Below are 19,256 nucleotides of genomic sequence, written 5' to 3'. Positions count from 1 at the left end.
AACCACTGGTGTTGACAGATCAGATAATTGTTAGAAGGAAAAGTGGACAACTCAGGCTGCTGTTAAAGGTTTAGGAACAGGTAAGTTGACGCGGGTGGCGCTGTGGGTTAAACCACAGAGCCTAGGGCTTGCCGATCAGAAGGTCGGCGGTTCAAATCCCCGCAACGGGGTGAGCTCCTGTTGATCGGTCCCAGCTCCTGCCAACCTAGCAGTTTGAAAGCACGTTAAAGTGCAAGTAGATAAATAGGTACCGCTCCGGCGGGAAGGTAAACGGCGTTTCCATGTGCTGCTCTGGTTCGCCAGAAGCAACTTTGTCATGCTGACCACCTGACCTGGAAGTTGTACGCTGGTTCCCTCGACCAATAACGCGAGATGAGCGCCGCAACCCCAGAGTCGGTCACGACTGGACCTAATGGTCAGGGGTCCCTTTACCTTTACCTTTAAGTTGACAACCTTACTGGGTTCTCTTCTGCTTTCTCTCCCAACTTTTCCCAGTTTGCTGGAGAGTTGTTGCATTGTGTTTCAGGTGGAAATTCAAGCAGAAATCCTTCACACACCGGGGAAGACTACCCCTCCTATATATCTGCTTGCTGTGCCCCTGTCAAAAAGGCACAGAAGCCCTGCAAGATCAAAGCGATGCACTCAATAATCAATAAAATTGCATTAAACTATCATTTAACAGAATTTCTGTGCCACTTAATGTTAGACATGGTTGGAGGCTTATAATGAGATAATCAGAAAGTCATTGTGGTATTGTGCTTAAAATAGTCATGATGGCAGGAGCTAAGGTCTTACAAAGAAACTTTTCTAGCTAGTTCAGCAATAGAATCCTCTATTAGAGTCCAACCCTCACTTATTACAGGAGACCAAGAATTAGGACACGCATCCCCAAACTTCGGCCCTCCAGATGTTTTGGACTACAATTCCCATCATCCCTGACCACTGATCCTGTTAGCTAGGGATCATGGGAGTTGTAGGCCAAAACATCTGGAGGGTCGAAGTTTGGGGATGCCTGAATTAGGAGGTGCTCAGGGCACCATCCAGACTGACCCCAGCAACCAACAACAATATAATGAAATGTGCTTTCAAGTGCTGTTGCGTGACAAAGCTTCGCTCAACTGTTTTCCGGCCCTCCAGATTAAATGAGAAGCTGCAGAGAGAGAGGGTCAACCCCACAGATCTCCTGGTCTCCTTCAAGCAGCCCGTGGGAAGAACCAAGGAGGCGGTGAAAGCCGCCGACACCATGCATGTCACCTGGGCCCTCTTGAAACAGAAGCTGCAGCCAGCAATCCCCGGGGATTTCAACATCACAGGTAGGTGATGGAGGAGGAACCAGAGGTACTTCTTGTTTCAAGATGAATTTACCTATTTCACACACTATCCGTCAATGCACAAGATCCAGATTTCAGTTCTGCATCTAATCTCCAGCTAAGTTGTGTGTGCACAAATGCATGCGCTGGGTCAAAGTGTGCAAAATTATGCACACTTTGTTTATATTAATTATCACATTTATTTCCCACCTTTCCCCCCAAAACAGCTCAATGTAATGTACATGGTTCTCCTCCCTCTCCATTTTATCCTCCCAGCAACCCTGTAAGGTACATTAGGCTGTGAGGCAGTCTAGAAGATGGAGTTTAGACAGCATCCAAATAACATAAGTTCCTATCCCAGACAGCCATTTGTAGAGAATCATGTGTTGTGGAAAAATCTAGGTGCAAGGCTGCTCAGTCACCCAGCTCATCAGGCAGAGCCCATGGGTCCCTGCGGAATAAAGGAAGGAGTCCGGCCACTTAACCGGAGCAAATAGCTGTAGACCAAAGTTTATTGCGCAACAGGTTCAAAGAGGAATTTGAATCCCGAGGATGGGGCGACAAGAACTTAAAAAAATTTCTATCTTATCCCAGCACACAGTTCATTAAGCATCATTGCTACATCAGAAAAGGGGAGGGTTATACATGATTAATATAAGAGGAATGTGTTGGGGCAACAGGCAGATACAGGATATGTATTAGGAAGTACATTCTAAGTCACCTACTACAAAAGAAGTGTGCATGCCCCCGAAAGCTCATACCAATGACCAACCTAGTTGGTCTCTAAGGTGCTACTGGAAGGATTATTATTTTTTGGGGAATAGAACTTTGGTTTGCATAGTCTGCCACCTGGGCAAGTCCGGAGGAGAGCTTTTGCCCAGCGATTGTCACCTATGAGTACCTTCCTGGAGTCCCTTTTTCAAGGGCAAATAGTGTTGGAATGGAGGAAACTGGCAAAGGAGTTGATTTTATATGATTTTTAAAGGTGGGTAACTTCCCTGAGCTGTCAAGTTGAAAGGATACATTTATGCATAATATTTGTAACATTTAACAACTTTAAAGGTGTCTCTCCCCCCCCGCACATGGAATTGTAGAGTTGGAAGGGACCCTGAGGGTCATCTAGTCAGAGGCATAGCAAGCCCAGGTGATACCCGGTGCAAAAAAATTTTTGTCACCTCCCCCCATGCCGCTTTGCCAGGGTGCTGGCAAAGCTGCCCCTTCTTTCTTGGGAGCCACAGCTCCCATCCATCCCCCTCCATGGCTTGCTGTATCCTCTGCTCACCGCTGCAGCCATGAACGGAGGATCCTCTACATGCAGCTGCGGTGGCATGATGGCTGCTTGTGCCACCATGACCGGGCACTGCCGTCGCCCCTGGAGACGTGCCATCAGGAGCGAACCGCCCCGCCCCCCCTCCCGTTGCGACGCCACTGCATCCAGTCCAACCCCCTGCGATGCAGGAATCTTAGCTAAAGCATCAATGACCGATGGCCATCCAACCTCTGCTTAAAACCTCCAGGGAAGGGGAGTCCACAACACCCGCTCTCTGAGGGAGACAATTTACAGTCTGCAGTTTATGCTCATCAACAAGTTTGATAGTGTGAGAAGAGTCCTCTGTTTTTCTTTTTAGCTGTATTATTGCTGTCTCAGTCCGCTGAAAAAGAGTCTTTTAGGCTTCAAACTTTGCACCAGGTTTTTTTTTTAATTAGTCCCACCCAAGTCCTATTGCAGGGGGGCGACCCTCGGGGTCCCTTCCAACTTTACATCCCTATGATTCTGTGATTGCCATTCTTTATTGCACCAGTTTGTCCAAGAAGCACTTGCATTATGATAAGAGAAGTAAGCTTTCCAAAAAGGTGTGTATTTTATGGAGCAAAATTGCTTACAGAAAACTGTGTGTCTTGAAAAACGAGAACTAGAATGCTGGTGGGTTTTCATGCGGCTTACTTAAAAAATAAATAAGTCACCAACTGATGTGGAAATGTGGGGAACTGAACTTGCAGCTGGAAAAATGAGAAATTGAGAGAAACTGAAACTGGCGTGTTTACCATCTCCCTAGTGCTGGGCAGCCCCCACTCCCACCCCAGACACCTCTTAGAAACTACTTGAAAGGGATCTGCACCCGCCACTTCCATTTTCACAGACTGGGGTTGTGAAAGGGTGTCGGCCACAGGTCACGCGAAAGATGCTTAGTCAATGAGGCACAAGTCTGCTTTAGAAAGAGGAATCAGGACCAAATATGTGCCGTCGTTCAATCCATTTTCTCCCCTGGTGGAAACAAATGTATACCGTACGAAATACACTGTTAATCTCAATGTATGCATTTCAAAAAGCATTTTATCCTAAAATACTTTTATTTATATCCACACACACACACACACACACCTGCACCTGCTTCTGGTGCTGTATTGCGAAATTTAAAAGAGTGTGAGATGCAAAGGAAAAACTCCAGCTTCTTTAACTATGAACCCCAAAATCTGGGATCCCCTCAAAACTGGTGCCAAAGTTTTGTAGCAAACCCCCCGTGTTTTGTAGCATGCCACAAACAGAGTAATTGATATGTCAAAAGCGGGTTCGTAGTTAACACCCAAACCCAACATCGTCTGATCCCCTCAAAACCAGCGCCAAAGTTTTGTAGTTGTTTTGTAGCAAAAAACCCACATTTTGTAGTGCCCCACAAATGGAGTACTTCATATATCAATCCCAATGTGCTTTCTGCAAAACCTTAGCCATACTTTGTCATCAGCTTTGAGTGAGTCAGACGGTGTTGGTTTTTTGGGTGTTAACTGCAAACCCCTGGGTTTGAAGTACGAAGCACTCTGTTTGTGGAGCACTACAAAACGTGGGTTTTTCACCACAAAATGACTACGAAACTTTGGCACTGGTATTGAAGGAATCGACAACGTTGGTTTTTGGGTGACCCCGAGACCCCTGGGTTTGATGTATCAATTACTCCGTCTGAATACCAGTTGCTGAAAACCACAGGAAGGAGAATTTCTGTTGCACTCGGGTCTTGGTTGCAAATTTTCCATAGGCCTCTAGTTGGCCATTGTGAGAACAGGATGCTAGAACATTGGCCTGATCCAGCAGGCTCTTCTGATGTTCGCATCACAAAATTCTGATCTGGGTTTATTAACGCAAGAGGTGTAGTAAATCTGTTCAGTTCATTTAAAAACATGGACCAATTTAAACCCTTGTGTGTCCCTAGTGGAGACCTCTTCCATCTCCTTCCTCCTACAGATGTTCTCAGTCTAGGCCAGATGCAAACTATCTACAAGGCGTCTGGCTGTGCCAAGCAGGAACAGAGCCCATTGCAGTGTGATTTCAATAGCCCTTTCCGGACTATTACGGGAGAATGTAACAACAGGTAAGCTTCTATATCCACCATGTCGGCTGTTAAAATCCCAGCCCAGCCATGAACTCATTTGGCGAGCTGCTCATAGACAGAACCATAGTTCAGTGGTATAGGCAGCGCATCTGCCTTGCGGACAGAAGATCCCAGGTTCAAACCTCGGCAGCATCTCCTGGTAGGACGGGGGGAAAGGCCTGGAGAGCTGCTGCCGATCAGTGTAGACAATATTGAGCTAGATCATGGGTAGGCAAACTAAGGCCCGGGGGCTGGATCTGGCCCAATCGCCTTCTACATCCAGCCTGCGGACGGTCCGGGATCAGCGTGTTTTTACAGGAGTAGAATGTGTGCTTTTATTTAAAATGCATCTCTGGGTTATTTGTGGGGCATAGGAATTCGTTCATTTTTTTTTTACCAAAATATAGTCCGGTCTGAGGGACAGTGGACCGGCCCCCTGCTGGAAAAGTTTGCTGACCCCTGAGCTAGATGGAACCATGGTCTGGCTCCATATATAAGGCAGCTTCCTAAGTTCCTATTAACAATGGAGGAGAAAAATCATGAACTCCCCTTTGAGTGGGGTTTAAATGCAATCAATAAAAATAAGGACACTGGATTCTTATCTCATTATACATGATAAAGCTTTCTTTAGCACCTCACCCCTTGCTTTTTCCTGCAAGACCAATTGCAGTCATTAACAGTCATCAACAGGTTTACCACTCCTATCAGCGAATCACCCATTCATAGCCACCCTCTGACTATACATAAGGGTCTGGTGACTTCTGTTTCAGTGTATCTGAAGAAGTGTGCATGCACAAGAAAGCTCATACCTATGACAAACTTAGTTGGTCTCTAAGGTGCTACTGGAAGGGTTTATTTTATTTTATTTTGACTACGTCAGACCAACACGGCTACCTACCTGTAAATAAAAATATGATTCCCCCCCTTCTTTGCTGCTCTTTAAAAATGAATCTCTGTGGCCCTTATGGAACATTCTAGGAGGATTCCTACCTTAGGGGCCAACAACCGCCCTTATGCCCGGCGGCTTCTGCAAGAGTATGAAGATGGCATATCCCTCCCACGTGGCTGGACTGAAAACAAGACATATTATGGATTCCCCCTGCCCTTGGTAAGGAGTCGACCCCAGCTGTGCTCTGCTTTGCAAAGCGGATTTCTGAACAGTTGCTCAGAACGAGTCAGGGTTTTAGGAAAACAGGGATGATTCAGGACAGAAATCCACAGCATGACAATGGGAAATGAGAACAGAAGATACAAAACGGGTGAATAAATGAATACATAACAAAATAACAACTATGGAATATTATTTTATTATATGATCACAGTGGAGAGACTCTTTTGTGGACTAAGGCAGAAAGACTTATTATTGTTTAATATGGAGGAATAGTTGTTCAAGTTATTGGAGATGAAGTTGATATGTTTGATTACAGAAAAAACCCATTGCTGACACATTTCTTAATAACAATAATTAGAGAAGCCCTTTTGGACTTTTTGTGTGAACATGAAAATGAATTAATTTGAGATATTTGGGTTAATAAGTAATATTGCCTAACAGATAGTAGATCAGTTGGATGTCATTCTAGAGTGAATGTTTTGAATAATTCCTTTTATGTAAGTGACAGGCAGAAGATCAGAAGCCTCTTTTTAATTTTTTCTTCTTTTTTCATTTTTGAAAATTTTACTTGGGTGTCCTCTGGGCCATTTTTGGAGCACAAGCGGGGGACGGGGAAGGATTTTAGGGAAAGAGGGGGAAGGTGGCGAAGCAGATAGGAAAGTGGCACCTATCATAATGCATGTTATAACCTGTGTTCTTCCATCATAGAATCATAGAACTGTAGAGTTGGTAGGGACCCCAAGGGTCATCTAGCCCAACCCCCTGCAATGCAGGAATCACAGCTATGAATTTAGCCTGGTAACAAATCAGCACACAGTGCAGATCTCTGAGCAGAGGTGTTATAGGCTGACAAGGTCTCACTCCTGCCAGCAACTGTACTGCCGCATTCTGCCCTCGCTTTAGCTTCTGAACTTTGACTGTCGGGATGTTTTTGACCCCTTCAGTGAATCTGGATCAGGGTGAGGCATTTTGGGGGTGTCCAGGCTCAGAGTCCGCAAGTTTACAACCATCAGCCTTGGCGCTTGGAATTGGCAACTGAGATCTGTTCCTTTGTTATGTCTTGGTAATGTCTCCTGCAGGTCCGGGATGTATCCAACCAGATTGTTGCCTTCAACGACAAAGGACTCACGGACGACCCCTTCCGATCGGTCATGTTCATGCAATACGGCCAGTTTATTGACCACGACTTGGATTTTGGGCCCAGTACCACAGCCACCCTCACCTTCATCAAAGGAGCAGACTGTGAAACGACTTGCGAAAAGGCACCCCCTTGCTTCCCCATCAAGGTGCGTGAGAATCCAGGCTTCGTTCTACCCTTTTCCAGAAACACAACCTGTCGGATACAATAGCCCAGGGATCCCCAACGCAGCACCAACAGGAGCCAGTGGGCCTGCCAGCGCCTCCCCTGTGTCACGCCACAAAAGGTCTCTGCAAATATTTCACCTCCAAAATCCGCAAAGAGCAAGAAACTCTTTGCTGTTCCTGCTCACCTCCTGCTTGCACTGACTCGACTTCTCCTACATTGCATGCACCTCCTTAAAAACGATAAATAATAATAATCCATAATTGAAACACAGCGCGATTTCACTGGATGCCAGAACTGGATCCCTACCCTCCCTTTTTGGTCTCTGAACAGAGGAGAGGTGCAAAGAGCTTCTCTCTGGTGGCTTTTGTAGGAGCCACTGAGGGGGTGGGGGGGCACAGACACGCCAACTACCATTTTGTGGCTCTGCCACATTTTCGGGCCCTTTTAGATGTGGCAGCGGGTTGTTTTCTGACTGTGTGTGTGTGTTAAATTTTATTTTATGTTTATAGAAAAATGTACTTGTAGATCACAATTTCATACAACGCATCAGAGCGGTTTCTGCAGCAATTTTATCCGTACATATAAAAAATGTAACAAACACACAAAACAAACCAATAGGTAACTGTTCCAGGAAATATTTTTCTTTAACTGTCCACGTAGGGTGTTTATTTTTATTTGTATTTTTATTGATTGATTGATTGATTGATGGGTTAGGCCACACACGCTCCCCAACGGCAGCCATTTTGTGACTGGCACCCATGATGGTCTGTCCCGTCCCGTCCCCCGCCAAATGCAGTGACCGGCCTGTAAAGGTTGACGACCGCAGGAATTTCATCTCTCTTGAGTGGAGACTTCATGGCGGTTGTTGCAGGGGCTGGTGTTGAGCTTAGACAAGGCTTGGACACCTGAAGGGAACCCCCACCAGGCCTGTGCAGAGGGGGTGGGCAGCCAAGTACACTTGCCCAGGGCCTAGGAAGACTAAGTGTGTGTGTGGCACCAGGGACCCACTGCTATTTTGTTTGAGTTTATAACTTTATTCTAACAAGACTCCCACCCAGCTCTGCATGGGCCTGCCTGCCCCTCACCCTGTGTGATCACAGATTGAAGGTCACATACCTTCTACCTTCTTCCTTCTTCCTTCTTCCTTCTTCCTTCTTCCTTCTTCCTTCTTCCCTTTATCATTATTACAGTATTATCATTCCAATAGCACCTTAGAGACCAACTAAGTTTGTCACTGGTATGAGCTTTCGTGTACATGCACACTTCTTCAGATACATGAACATGCACACGAAAGCTCATACCTATGACAAACTTAGTTGATCTCTAAGGTGCTACTGGAAGGTTTTTTTTACAGTGGTGCCTCGCTTAACGAATGCCCTGTTTAACGAAATTTCCGCTTAACGAAAGGATTTTTCGAGCGGAGGTTGCCTCGCTAGACGAATTCGTTTTACGAAAAATTCATCTAGCGAATCGCAGTTTCCCATAGGAATGCATTGAAATTCAATTAATGCTTTCCTATGGGCAAAAAAAATTTCAAAAAAAAAATCAATGCATTCCTATGGGATTCGCTAGATGAATTTTTCTTTATAAGAAAAGACCCGTAGAATGAATTAAATTCGTCTAGCGAGGCACCACTGTATTTTGTTTTGACTGCGTCAGACCAACACGGCTACCTACCTGTAACTAGTATTATCATTATTATCCCACCTTTCCTCCAAGGACCTCAAGGTGGCGTACATAGTCCTCCACCCCATTTTATCCTCCCAACATGGTTCTGTGAGGTAGCCTAGGCTGAAAGCCCAACGCCACCCCCATGGCCATTGTGGGGGAGGATTTGAACCCAGGCCTCCCAGGTCATAGTCTGCCACTCTAACCACTAGACCGCCGCTGGCTCTCCGATTCCTTTTTTTAATTATTGTTTTGTGAGGCTGCAGATCCCTGCTAATGACCCGGTGAAAGACCCCAAAGGCTGCATGGCCTTCACGAGAGCGGCCCCCGCTTGCAACGGGGGCTACGCCATCCGCAACCAGATCAACGCTCTGACGGCCTTCCTTGACGCCAGCATGGTCTATGCCAGCGAAGTCGACTGGGCAAGGCAACTGAGGAACACCTCAGGCTGCCAAGGGCTGCTGGCTGTCAACCAGAACTACACAGACAAAGGGCTTGCCTACCTCCCTTTTGGCAACCCACCAGGCTTCCCAGAGATGTGCAATAAAACCAATACGACAGCAAACATCCCCTGTTTCTTTGCAGGTAGGTCTGTTTATTTTTATACTGAATCAGACCCTTGTTTCACACTAACCAGCAGCAAGGGCTCTCCAGGGTTTCAAAAGAGGGGATATTCCCAGCCCTGCCTGGGATTGAACCTAGGACCTTCTCCCTGCACAGAGCTATGGTCATGTCCTTTAAAATAAACCAACATGCTAGTCCTCATGATTCTCAACGAAGGGCTGATTCTTCATGTAAGGCAGATGCTCTGTCACAGAGCTCTGGTCCTTCAGCTAAACTCCAAGTAAGATTCCGGTCCTCATTGTTCTTGATTTGAAAAGGAAGGTATTTTCTACTGAGTCAAACCACAAGTCTATCTAGCTCAGTATTGCCCTACATCAGGCATCCCCAAACTGCGGCCCTCCAGATGTTTTGGCCTACAACTCCCATGATCCCTAGCTAACAGGACTAGTGGTCAGGGATGATGGGAATTGTAGTCCAAAACATCTGGAGGGCCGAAGTTTGGGGATGCCTGCCCTACATTGACTGGCAGTGGCTCTCCGGGATTTCAGGCAACCCTACCTGGAGATGACATTGAGGATTTGAACCTGGGACCTTCTGCATGCAGAACAGGTGCTCTCCCACTCAGCTACGCTCCTCTGGAAACCTGTAAGGAACAGTTGAGGGAGCTGGGTATGTTTAGCCTGGAGACGAGAAGGCTGAGAGATGTTAGGAAGCCATCTTCAAATATCTGAAGGGCTGTCGTCACATGGAAGGTGGAGCAAACTTGTTTTCTGCTGCTCCAGTGGGTAGGACCTGAACCTAGAGTTGCCAGACTCAATAGAGGACAGGACTTCTGTGCCTTTAATTGCCCTGCTCTCTTTTGAGTCTGGAAACCTTAAAGAGAAACCAGCAAACCCTTTGCTTGGAAATTAAACAAAGGGTCTGCTGGTTTCTCTTTAAGGTTTCCAGACTCAAAAGAGAGCAGAGCAATTAAAGGCACAGAAGTCCTGTCCTCTATTGAGTCTGGCAACCCTACCTGAACCACGGGATTAAAATGGCAAGAAAAGACACTAAACATTAGGAAGAACTTCCAGATGGTAACAGATTTTCAATAGTGGAATGGTCTGCCTTGGACACTGGTGGAATCTCCTTCCTTGGAGGTTTCTAAACAGAGGTTGGGCGACCATCTGCCAAGGGTTCCTTAGGTGTGGTTCCTGCTTTGAAGGGGTAGATAACCCATGGGGTCAGGCATGCTTAATGGGGACTCGAAAAAGGGCCTTTAGGATCTCAGTGGCTGCTTCCAGACTTTGGGATTCCCTCCCTAGAGAAGCTAGACTGGGTCCTTCCTTGTTGTCCTTCTACTGCCAGGTGAAGATTGTTTTATTCTGCCAGGATTTTGAGGACTGGCTGTTTTTTAAGGTAGGGCTTTTGATAGTGCTGTACTGTTTCTATTATTTGTATTCTAATATGAATTTTATATTGTTTTAATTCTATTAGAGTTTAATTACCTCTTTTTGTTTGGTTGGTTTTGTTTGGTTTTTGCTTTCTTATTCTTTGCCCAAAACAAAAAAGGCAAAGAAACAAAAACAAAAAAAAGACTTTAATTACCTCTTATTGATGTATCTTTTATATATTTTTATCTTCTTGTCTTTTATCTGCATTGTTTCAATTTGTATAAACCACCTTGAGTCCCAGTCTGGGGAATAGGTTGGATATTAAGATAGATAGATAGATAGATAGATAGATAGATAGATAGATAGATAGATAGGATTAGATAGAGAAGAAGTATTGCTAAAATGCTGTGCCTGCTACAGAGAGCCTGTGCTTTCCAAGTTGTTTCTTACAAGCACAAGGTGGCTGTTTGGATCTAACAACGCTTCCTTCTTCTGTGGGGTCTTCAAGGGGACAATCGTGTCAATGAGATGCCAGGTCTAACTGCCTTGCACACGCTCTTCATGAGGTTCCACAACCGCATGGCCTCTCAGCTGAAGATGCTGAATCCGCAGATGGATGGAGACACCGTCTACAACACAGCCCGGAAAATCACCGGAGCGGTAATTCAGGTACTGGTTGAGACGGCAGCCCTGTGACGCTAAGAATGAGGCAAGGCCGGTTTGGAGAAGCCCTCGCTGTGTTCAGTCCAGGCTATTGACGTTCATGAGTTTGGGATGGGGTGAGTGAGCAGTGGAGAGGTATGGTGGGCGGGGTAGATTCTTATCCCCATTACCCACCAAGGCCAACCTCGGTTCATATGGGATTCTCTTGGAATAACTGGGTCAATTACCTACTGAAACCCTTTTTTGGTATGCAGAGTGAGCAGAGTTTAAGCTTGACAGAAAGGCAGTGTGGTGTAGTGGTTAGAGCGTCAGGCTACTTGGACCTGGGAGGCCAGGGTTTAAATCTCTACTCAACCTGGAGCCAGTCGCTGCCTCCCACCCTAATCTGCCTCACAGGGTTGTTGTGGAGATGAACTGAGGAGTGGAAGGGCCTGTACACCACCTTCAGGCCACATCCTAGTGTCATGGACTGGCTAGATGCAGAGGAGGGGTGGGAGGCACCAGCTGGGGAACCCCCTAGGGAACCCCCAAGAGAAGAAGGCTCAGAGCCTGGGGATTGTTGGTAGGATGGCAATGAGCGGTCCGAGGGAAAAGACAGAGCGGACTGGGAGGAGGAGGAGGTGTCGAAAGCTGAAGAGGTAACAGGGCTCGGTGAGCAAGAAGAGTCTGTGGCAGAAAAGGGCCCAGGATTAGAAGCAGAGGCAGGAGAGGAGGGAGATCAAGGGGCAGTCTGGCTGGTGAAGAGGCATGTGTGTCTCTCCTTCCTGCTACTATTAGCTCCCCCCTCCCCGCCCAGTCTCCCAGGACCAGAAGAGGCATGAAGCAAGAGGAGCAAAGTCAGACACACAGGCACAGTCTCATATTGCTTGGAGTAAACCCTGGAGAGGAGGGGACAGACAGCTATGGGAAGGTGGTGACCTTCAGTCACTGCAACTGCCTCATTGGGGCAAGGCTGACTGGGATCACTAGGCCTGCACTGTTTCAGTTTCTTTGAATAAAGAGTTATCTTCACTGACACCAGTGTTTTTTTATTGCTGACATTCAGTTGACTCTGACTCCTGGCAAAAATATTGCCTCTCCAGGAACCTACAATGCTAGGGTTGTTGGGGGTTTTTTAAGTGAAAGCTGAAAATCTGGGGATTATGGTTCATGGGGGGGGGGCAACTGCTCCCTCCCCCCATGGCTGCACATGCTTGAGCCTGTGGGGCGGAAATAGGTCAGTCAAGCAAGTAGCATTTTTATATATGTTTTAAGTGAGGCCTTCAGTGTCTGTTTCTCTTCACGCTCTCCTCTGCTTCTACGTTCCAGAAAATCACCTATACCGAATACCTACCGGCCCTCCTGGGTGACGCATTCGCTCGGTTTGTGGGTCATAGCACGGGCTACAATGACTCCGTGGACCCGCGAATCGCCAGCTCCTTCACCAACGCCTTCCGTTTTGGGCATGCCTCAGTGCGGCCTGTGGTGTTTCGCTTGGATAGCCGCTACCAGCTTCAAAGCGAGACCCCGCTCGAGAAGGAATTTTTTGCTTCATGGAGAATCGTTCAGCAAGGTATGTCCCTCTTGGGCAAGGCCAAGAAGAGGAGGGCAAAAGGCAGGGCAAACTTCTGGGGCCCTGAGATCCGAAAGAGGTCCTGGGGCCCAACCATTTTGCATTCGTTTTATGTCATTCTTAACAAAATAATATAAAAAAAAATTTATATATACTGTGTATCTGAAGAAGTGTGCATGCACACGAAAGCTCATACCAAAATATAAACTTAGTTGGTCTTTAAGGTGCTACTGAAGGAATTTTTTTTTATTTTGCTTCGACTCAGACCAACACGGCTACCTACCTGTAACTTAACAAAATAATGTATTTCATGCTCAATGTACACGCCATTCTGAATAATGACTTGCAGACTGCAGATTTGTGCTTTGACTGTATGGCGGTGCAGCCTTGTCTTTTTATGCACCGTCACATCTGTGTGTTTTTGTAAGTGAAGACCATGCGACTACAACAAAGTTGTTGCGCGATCGATACGCATTGTGTTGTGCTACAAATACAAGGTTAACGTTTAAAGTGTATCACCAGCTCAGCAACTAGTTTGTGGGTGCTTATATTATTGATATTAGTAATTAGGATTTTAATACAGTCGTACCTCGGAAGTCGAACAGAATCATTCTGGTAGTCCATTTGACTTCCAAAATGTTTGGAAACCAAGGTGCAGCTTCCGATTGGCTGCAGGAAGCGCCTGCAGCCAGTCGGAAGCTGCGTTGGACGTCTGTGTTCCAAAGAACGTTTGCAAACTGGAACACTCACTTCCAGGTTTGCGGCATTTGGGAGCCAAAATGTTCGACTCGCAAGGCGTTCGGGATCCAAGGTACAACTGTACTGGGGAAGGGGGTTGGCAACATATTTGTAGAGTCGCCACGCAGACTTCGCCACGCAGCAATAGAGAAAAGGAAAGTAAATTTTATTGTAAATAAAAGTAAATTTTATTGTTTGCTGACAGCAAGCAATGGCTCAGAGGATACTTCCTAAAGCCGAGCCCTTTTGGGTAGCCATACGTTACAGAACAACCGATCACATTGGCTCATTTAGAACAAAGAACTACCAATCGGTGAAGGCAAGGCCCATTCCGTTTACCATTTATGAATTTCATCTCCTCCTTCTTAGAAGAGCTCATCCCCCACCATATTTGGGACATCCGGGATTACCCCATATTGGAAGAGCTCATCCCAACCTTATTTGGGAACATCCGGGGTTACTGCGACCCACTAAGTTACCTCTGTCCTGGATCCTGCATCTCCTGAAGGGCAGGCGTCCAAGGCAATTTCAGCTTTGCCTATTCCTATGACTAAACGTCCCGGACATTCTATAACCAGATGGCTTTATGTAAACATAGGCAATGCTGACTGTCATAGGGACAGTATCTTAGTAGGGCAAAGGGAGACAGAATATAGGATTTTTCAGAAAGGCAAAATGGCTTATATTCCTGAAGTTATAGACCTGAGAAGCATAGGCCCATTTCTCGTACCAGTGGACTATGCCCACTCACTTCATTTTTCTCTCCGATTCCACTCACAGCAGCCCTTTTCCGGAGCCCAAAGTGCCCTTGGGGAGTTCTGTGTCAAAAGCCACCCTCTAATTCCTCCAGAGTTTTCTTCCTCTGTGGAAGAGGCTTCTGGTCCTTCCCCCGTCACATGGCATTTTCCGTATGATTTTTCCATCTATCTCAGATTGCAGAAAGTTGATTGAGGCTCGGGTACTTCACCCCATATGCACCAGCCCGTACACTTAGCAGTGTGCAGGAACCTCCAGCCCACAGGTCAAGTTTGGCCAGCAAAGGTCCTAGTTTTGACGCGCATGGCAAATCTCCCCCAAACGCCTACCCTCATGGCCGTCCCTAGGCCCGGGCTGGGTGGCGCAAGGCGCCAGGGCGCCTGGCCATCAGGGGCGTGGAAGGGGCACCGAACACTGGTGTCTGCCTCCGCACGCCTGTACTGTTGAGCGGCTTCAGGCAGCTCTCCGGAGGCATGCAGGGAGCGCTGGCCTGGGGCCGCCTGAACAGCTGAGAGGCGCAGCGCGGCGGCCCCAGGCTCGCGCTCCCCGCATGCCTCCGGAGCTTCACGCGGGGAGCGGGAGCCTGGGGTTGACTCCTCCGCGCCTCTCAGTTTTTGAGCGGCTTCAGGCCGCTCTTCGGAGGCACGCAGGGAGCGCGGGCCTGGGGCTGCCTCCTCCGCGCCTCTCAGCTCCCCGCGCACCCCTCCTGCCCGCCTCACTCACGGGGGGCGCCGGAGGGATCTGGGTGCCAGATATGGTTAAGACGGCCCTGCCTACCCTCCTGCTCCACAGCTGAGATTGTGTGTGACATCAGGAGTGGGCAAAAGTGAGATCCTGATTTTTTCTCGGTAAGCAGGGCTCGCTGTCAGGACCTCCCTTGTGCAGTTGAGGGCATTTGCTCCCTCTGTTGGCAGGAAGCAAACTGGAGTCAAATCACTTCCTTCAAGCCTTCTTCAAAGGGGCTTGCTGTAGCATCAGTCAGTGGTTAAACCCTGCAGGATAGCTCAGTTTGTAGAGCATGAGACACTTAATCCCAAGGTTGTGGGTTCAAGCCCCATGTTGGGTGAAAGATTCCTGTATTGCAGGGAGTTGGACTAGATGATCCTTGTGGTCCCTTCCTACTCTAAAATGTGCCCTACTTGCACAGCTGCAGGCAGGTTGTGGTCTGGAAATCCAGTAGAGGCTACAGGTCCAGCAGGTGGGGGGAGATGGAGGTCCCTCAGGCAGCAGCTAAATGTGCCAGTGAGCCATAATTTTGCAAGCAGATGTTTTGTTCTTCCAGGAGGTATTGACCCACTTATCCGAGGCCTCTTGGCTAGGCCAGCCAAACTGGTGAGGCCGGACCAGTTGGTGGTGGATGTTCTCAGGGACAAACTCTTTGAACAGACCAGGAATGGCACTGGACTGGATTTGCCCTCCCTCAACATGCAGCGAGGCCGAGATCACGGCCTCCCAGGTAAGGCAAGCAGAGCCTGCACAGATGTTGGAGACTGTTGCTCAATGACCAGAGAAATGTCTGAAAGACTCATCGGCCAGCCTCTCTCCCCTCTTGAGAAACTCTCAGGAGATGGGTACGGGAGGCCAGTGAAGACAAAGAGTCTCCGAACCAAAGAACCTAGGAAGAGCCTGCAGGATCAGAGCAATGGCCCATCTGGTCCAGCATCCTGTTCTCACAGTAGCCCTGCAGTTGCCCTGATGGTTGGTTGACGGGTGGGAAGCCCACAAAGCAGGAGCTGAGCAGATCAGCCTTCTCCTCTCTTGTAGGTTTCCAGCAACTGGTATTCAAAGCCATTACTGCCTCTGGCGAGAACATGGCCCTTATGGCTCATAGCCAGGGATAGCTTTGCTCTCCTCCATGAATTGGTCCAATCATTTATACAGACATGAGAAAGGCCCTGCAGGATCAGAGTAAGAGTGGATCTAGAGCAGCATCCTGTTCTTACAGTGGTCAACCAGATGGCTCAATAGGAAGCCCCATAGAGCACTCTGCTCTGCTGAGGTTTCCAGATATTGGTTTTCAGAAGCATTACTGCCTGCAACTGTGGAGCATAGCCATCATGACTAGTAGCCATTGATAGCCTCCTCCTCCTCCATGAAAGCTGGCCAAGCTGGTGACCATCATTGTCCTCTTGAGGAAGCTAGTTCCACGTTTTATCTATGGGCTGTCTTGGTTTTGTCTTGGTTTTATCAGCCTTGAAGCATCCTGGATTGCTTAAACTAAAAAGCTAAAACTAACCTCCGTTTCCCTTTTAAGCTGGAAAGGTTAAAAGCACTCTGCTGAACTCACAGACATGAGGAAGGAAGGATAATATCTAACAAGTATATCCTCTCTTAGCATCTATTCACATCCCAACAGCCTTATTGTGGGATATAACCAACATGTTTAACTCTAATGAATGCACGAAGGGGTTAAGACCATAGAGTAAGCTGTCCTGTCAGGCTTAGCTAGGTCACACACCCCACCTTGGGAGGAAGCGCTATGGAACTCTTTGTTCCCCTCTTTCCACGATAGCTATGCTCTGTCTCCACCATCAGAAGCAGGATGCCTCTGAATATCAGTCACTGGAAACTGCAGGTGGGGAGGGTTGTTGCTGTCGCGCTCCCATTCCCTAGGCGGAATGTATGCCAGAGAAGGGGTCCCACCCTCTTGGGTTGGCTGCATTACAGCAACAACGCCCCTCTAAAACCCCACTCCGGTCTTCTTTGCCTCTGCCAGAGTGCCTCCTTTGCACTTCAGATGCCTTGAAATGAACCCAGCTTTTGATATAGGTGTTCATCCTGCAGGTTACAATGCCTGGAGGCAACTCTGCGGCCTTTCCCAACCTCAGACTGAGAACGATCTCGCTGCCGTCATCCAGAACCGCGATGTGGCCAAGAAGTTTATGAGCCTTTACAAGACCCCCAACAACATTGACCTCTGGGTTGGGGGCGTGGCAGAGCCTTTGGTCCGCAATGGCAGGGTGGGTCCTACCTTCGCGTGCATCATCGGAGACCAGTTCCGAAGGACTCGGACCGGGGACAGGTGAGCAGGCAGAGGAAGCCCAGAACCTCTGTGGTTTTCTGTTTCAATCAAGTGGTCTTCCTAAGAAGCTTATGTACACCCGTCACTTTCCTTCTAAATTAAGCAGAAGCCATTTCATCACAAAGACAAGCAAATTACAGCCCATAAACTGGTGGCAAGCATTTTGTTTTACTTTTCATTTATTTTCATAAAATCTATACAAAAAACAAAAAAAACCTCAAAGTGGTTTGCAAAAAAGAAAAAGAAAATTACAGACCATTCTTTCAAGCACATGAAAGATAAAATCAGCAATAAGTGAAAAATAGATTAAAATATATTGCAACATTCTACATGTCTGTGAAGGCTTGTCTGAACAAAAATGTTTTTTATAAAATATTTTTTATTTTCCTGTTACAAAATTGTACACGCATAAATCATAAAACATGACACGACTATCGAAAATGGGGTCGCAGCAGAGGTGTGTAAAATACTAAACATATTCTTTTACGGTACCTAATCATGAGGTAATTACAGTAATCTATAATAAATACCTTCCAAAGCTTTAACAAATTTTGGGCCAGATCCAAATTTCTTAACTACTTCCATTAAATAATTTGGTTCTATGCAATCAAATGCTTTAAAAATATCAAGTGAGAGGCTTGCTAAAGCGGATGATGTTTTCCTGCTGAAAGGAAGAATGTTTTTAAAAAACAAAAAAACCTTATTGAATCAGTAATTCTTCACCCTGGAACAAACCCAGATTGGACTGGGTGTGTAGAAATGTGAATAAGTGTTTTAAATCTATAGACCAGAATGACCGGAGAGGTTTTATAATCTAGATTTAACAAGGAGATTGGTCAGTATGACTCAGCATTGGTAGTAACCAGTGATATCTGATCCCCACTTCTAGATGGGCCCTTTTTGGCCTGATCCAGCAGGCTCTCCTTTTGCTTTCAAAGTGCTAGGGCTTTGAACCCCCTTTCAAAGTGCTAGGGCTTTGAACCCCTTTTCTCTTTCTCCTCAGATTCTATTATGAGAATCCCGGTGTCTTCACCCCACAGCAGCTCCAGGCCCTCAAGAGAGTCTCCCTGGCAAACATAATCTGTGAAAACACCAACATCCGTGAGGTGCCACGCAATGTGTTCCGGGCCAACAGCTACCCCCGGGATTTTGTCCGCTGTAACACCATCCCAAGGCTCAGCCTCTTTGCCTGGAAGTCCACTTGTGATTGTGAGTCTGTCAATGGAGAGGGATATGTGGCAGGGAGTCCAACAGGCTCCCATTGCAACTAAATGCTTGCTGGATTTGACCATGGGAGCCTTGGTCCTCCACCTGCCACTTCCTCGTTTTCCAAATGCTTGGAGTTTACAAGGGCATAACTTACTATTATGATCACCAGTGTTTTTTTCTGGTGGTACTCAATGGTACACAGAACCGGTATCTCTATCTGTGTGTCATCTATCTATCTAAAATAAAGGGTCAAAAGCCAGTGTCAGGTACGCTGGCAGGCAAGGGGGTTTCCTTATCCCCTCCTGTAGCTTCCGATAAGAAGTAATGAGCCTTTGGCAGGTTTATAGACTTGTTTTATTTACAACAACATACTGAGAGCAACATCAGGCCGTCCTCCCCACGGATGGCAGTTGCTCACTCTGATTCCTGTCCCCTTCTGCAGCAAGAAGCACACCACCGGCCACCTGTCCCTCTCCTGCGCTTCCGTTTTTCCTGGACCCAAGTTCTAGAGGAGGGAGGGACTTCCCCTCCACTCTCGATTTAAGAATCTCCCAAAGGCTCCCTCCCTCCTGGTTGCCTAGCTCCTACCTCAAAACTGTCCAGCTCTTCCCCTGACTGA

General features: G+C 47.2%; 1 protein-coding gene across 1 annotated transcript in view; it reads left to right on the top strand.

Annotated features, from left to right (window-relative positions):
* Window positions 1-19,256, top strand: part of LOC118097172 (eosinophil peroxidase-like) — a 30,839-nt gene that overhangs the window by 10,965 nt on the left and 618 nt on the right. Inside the window, exons 4-13 of the mRNA XM_035139861.3 lie at window positions 1,138-1,313; window positions 4,549-4,675; window positions 5,654-5,783; window positions 6,866-7,072; window positions 9,027-9,345; window positions 11,206-11,366; window positions 12,669-12,912; window positions 15,689-15,862; window positions 17,191-17,428; window positions 18,432-18,637. Coding sequence (XP_034995752.3) covers window positions 1,138-1,313; window positions 4,549-4,675; window positions 5,654-5,783; window positions 6,866-7,072; window positions 9,027-9,345; window positions 11,206-11,366; window positions 12,669-12,912; window positions 15,689-15,862; window positions 17,191-17,428; window positions 18,432-18,637 — 1,982 coding nt within the window. The remainder of the gene's footprint in view (window positions 1-1,137; window positions 1,314-4,548; window positions 4,676-5,653; window positions 5,784-6,865; window positions 7,073-9,026; window positions 9,346-11,205; window positions 11,367-12,668; window positions 12,913-15,688; window positions 15,863-17,190; window positions 17,429-18,431; window positions 18,638-19,256) is intronic.

This window comes from Zootoca vivipara, chromosome 14, assembly GCF_965207765.1.
Source record: "Zootoca vivipara chromosome 14, rZooViv2.hap1.1, whole genome shotgun sequence".
Classification (NCBI taxonomy): Eukaryota; Metazoa; Chordata; class Lepidosauria; order Squamata; family Lacertidae; genus Zootoca; species Zootoca vivipara.
Note: the sequence above shows the minus strand (reverse complement) of the source record. Positions and strands in the feature narration are given on the sequence as shown.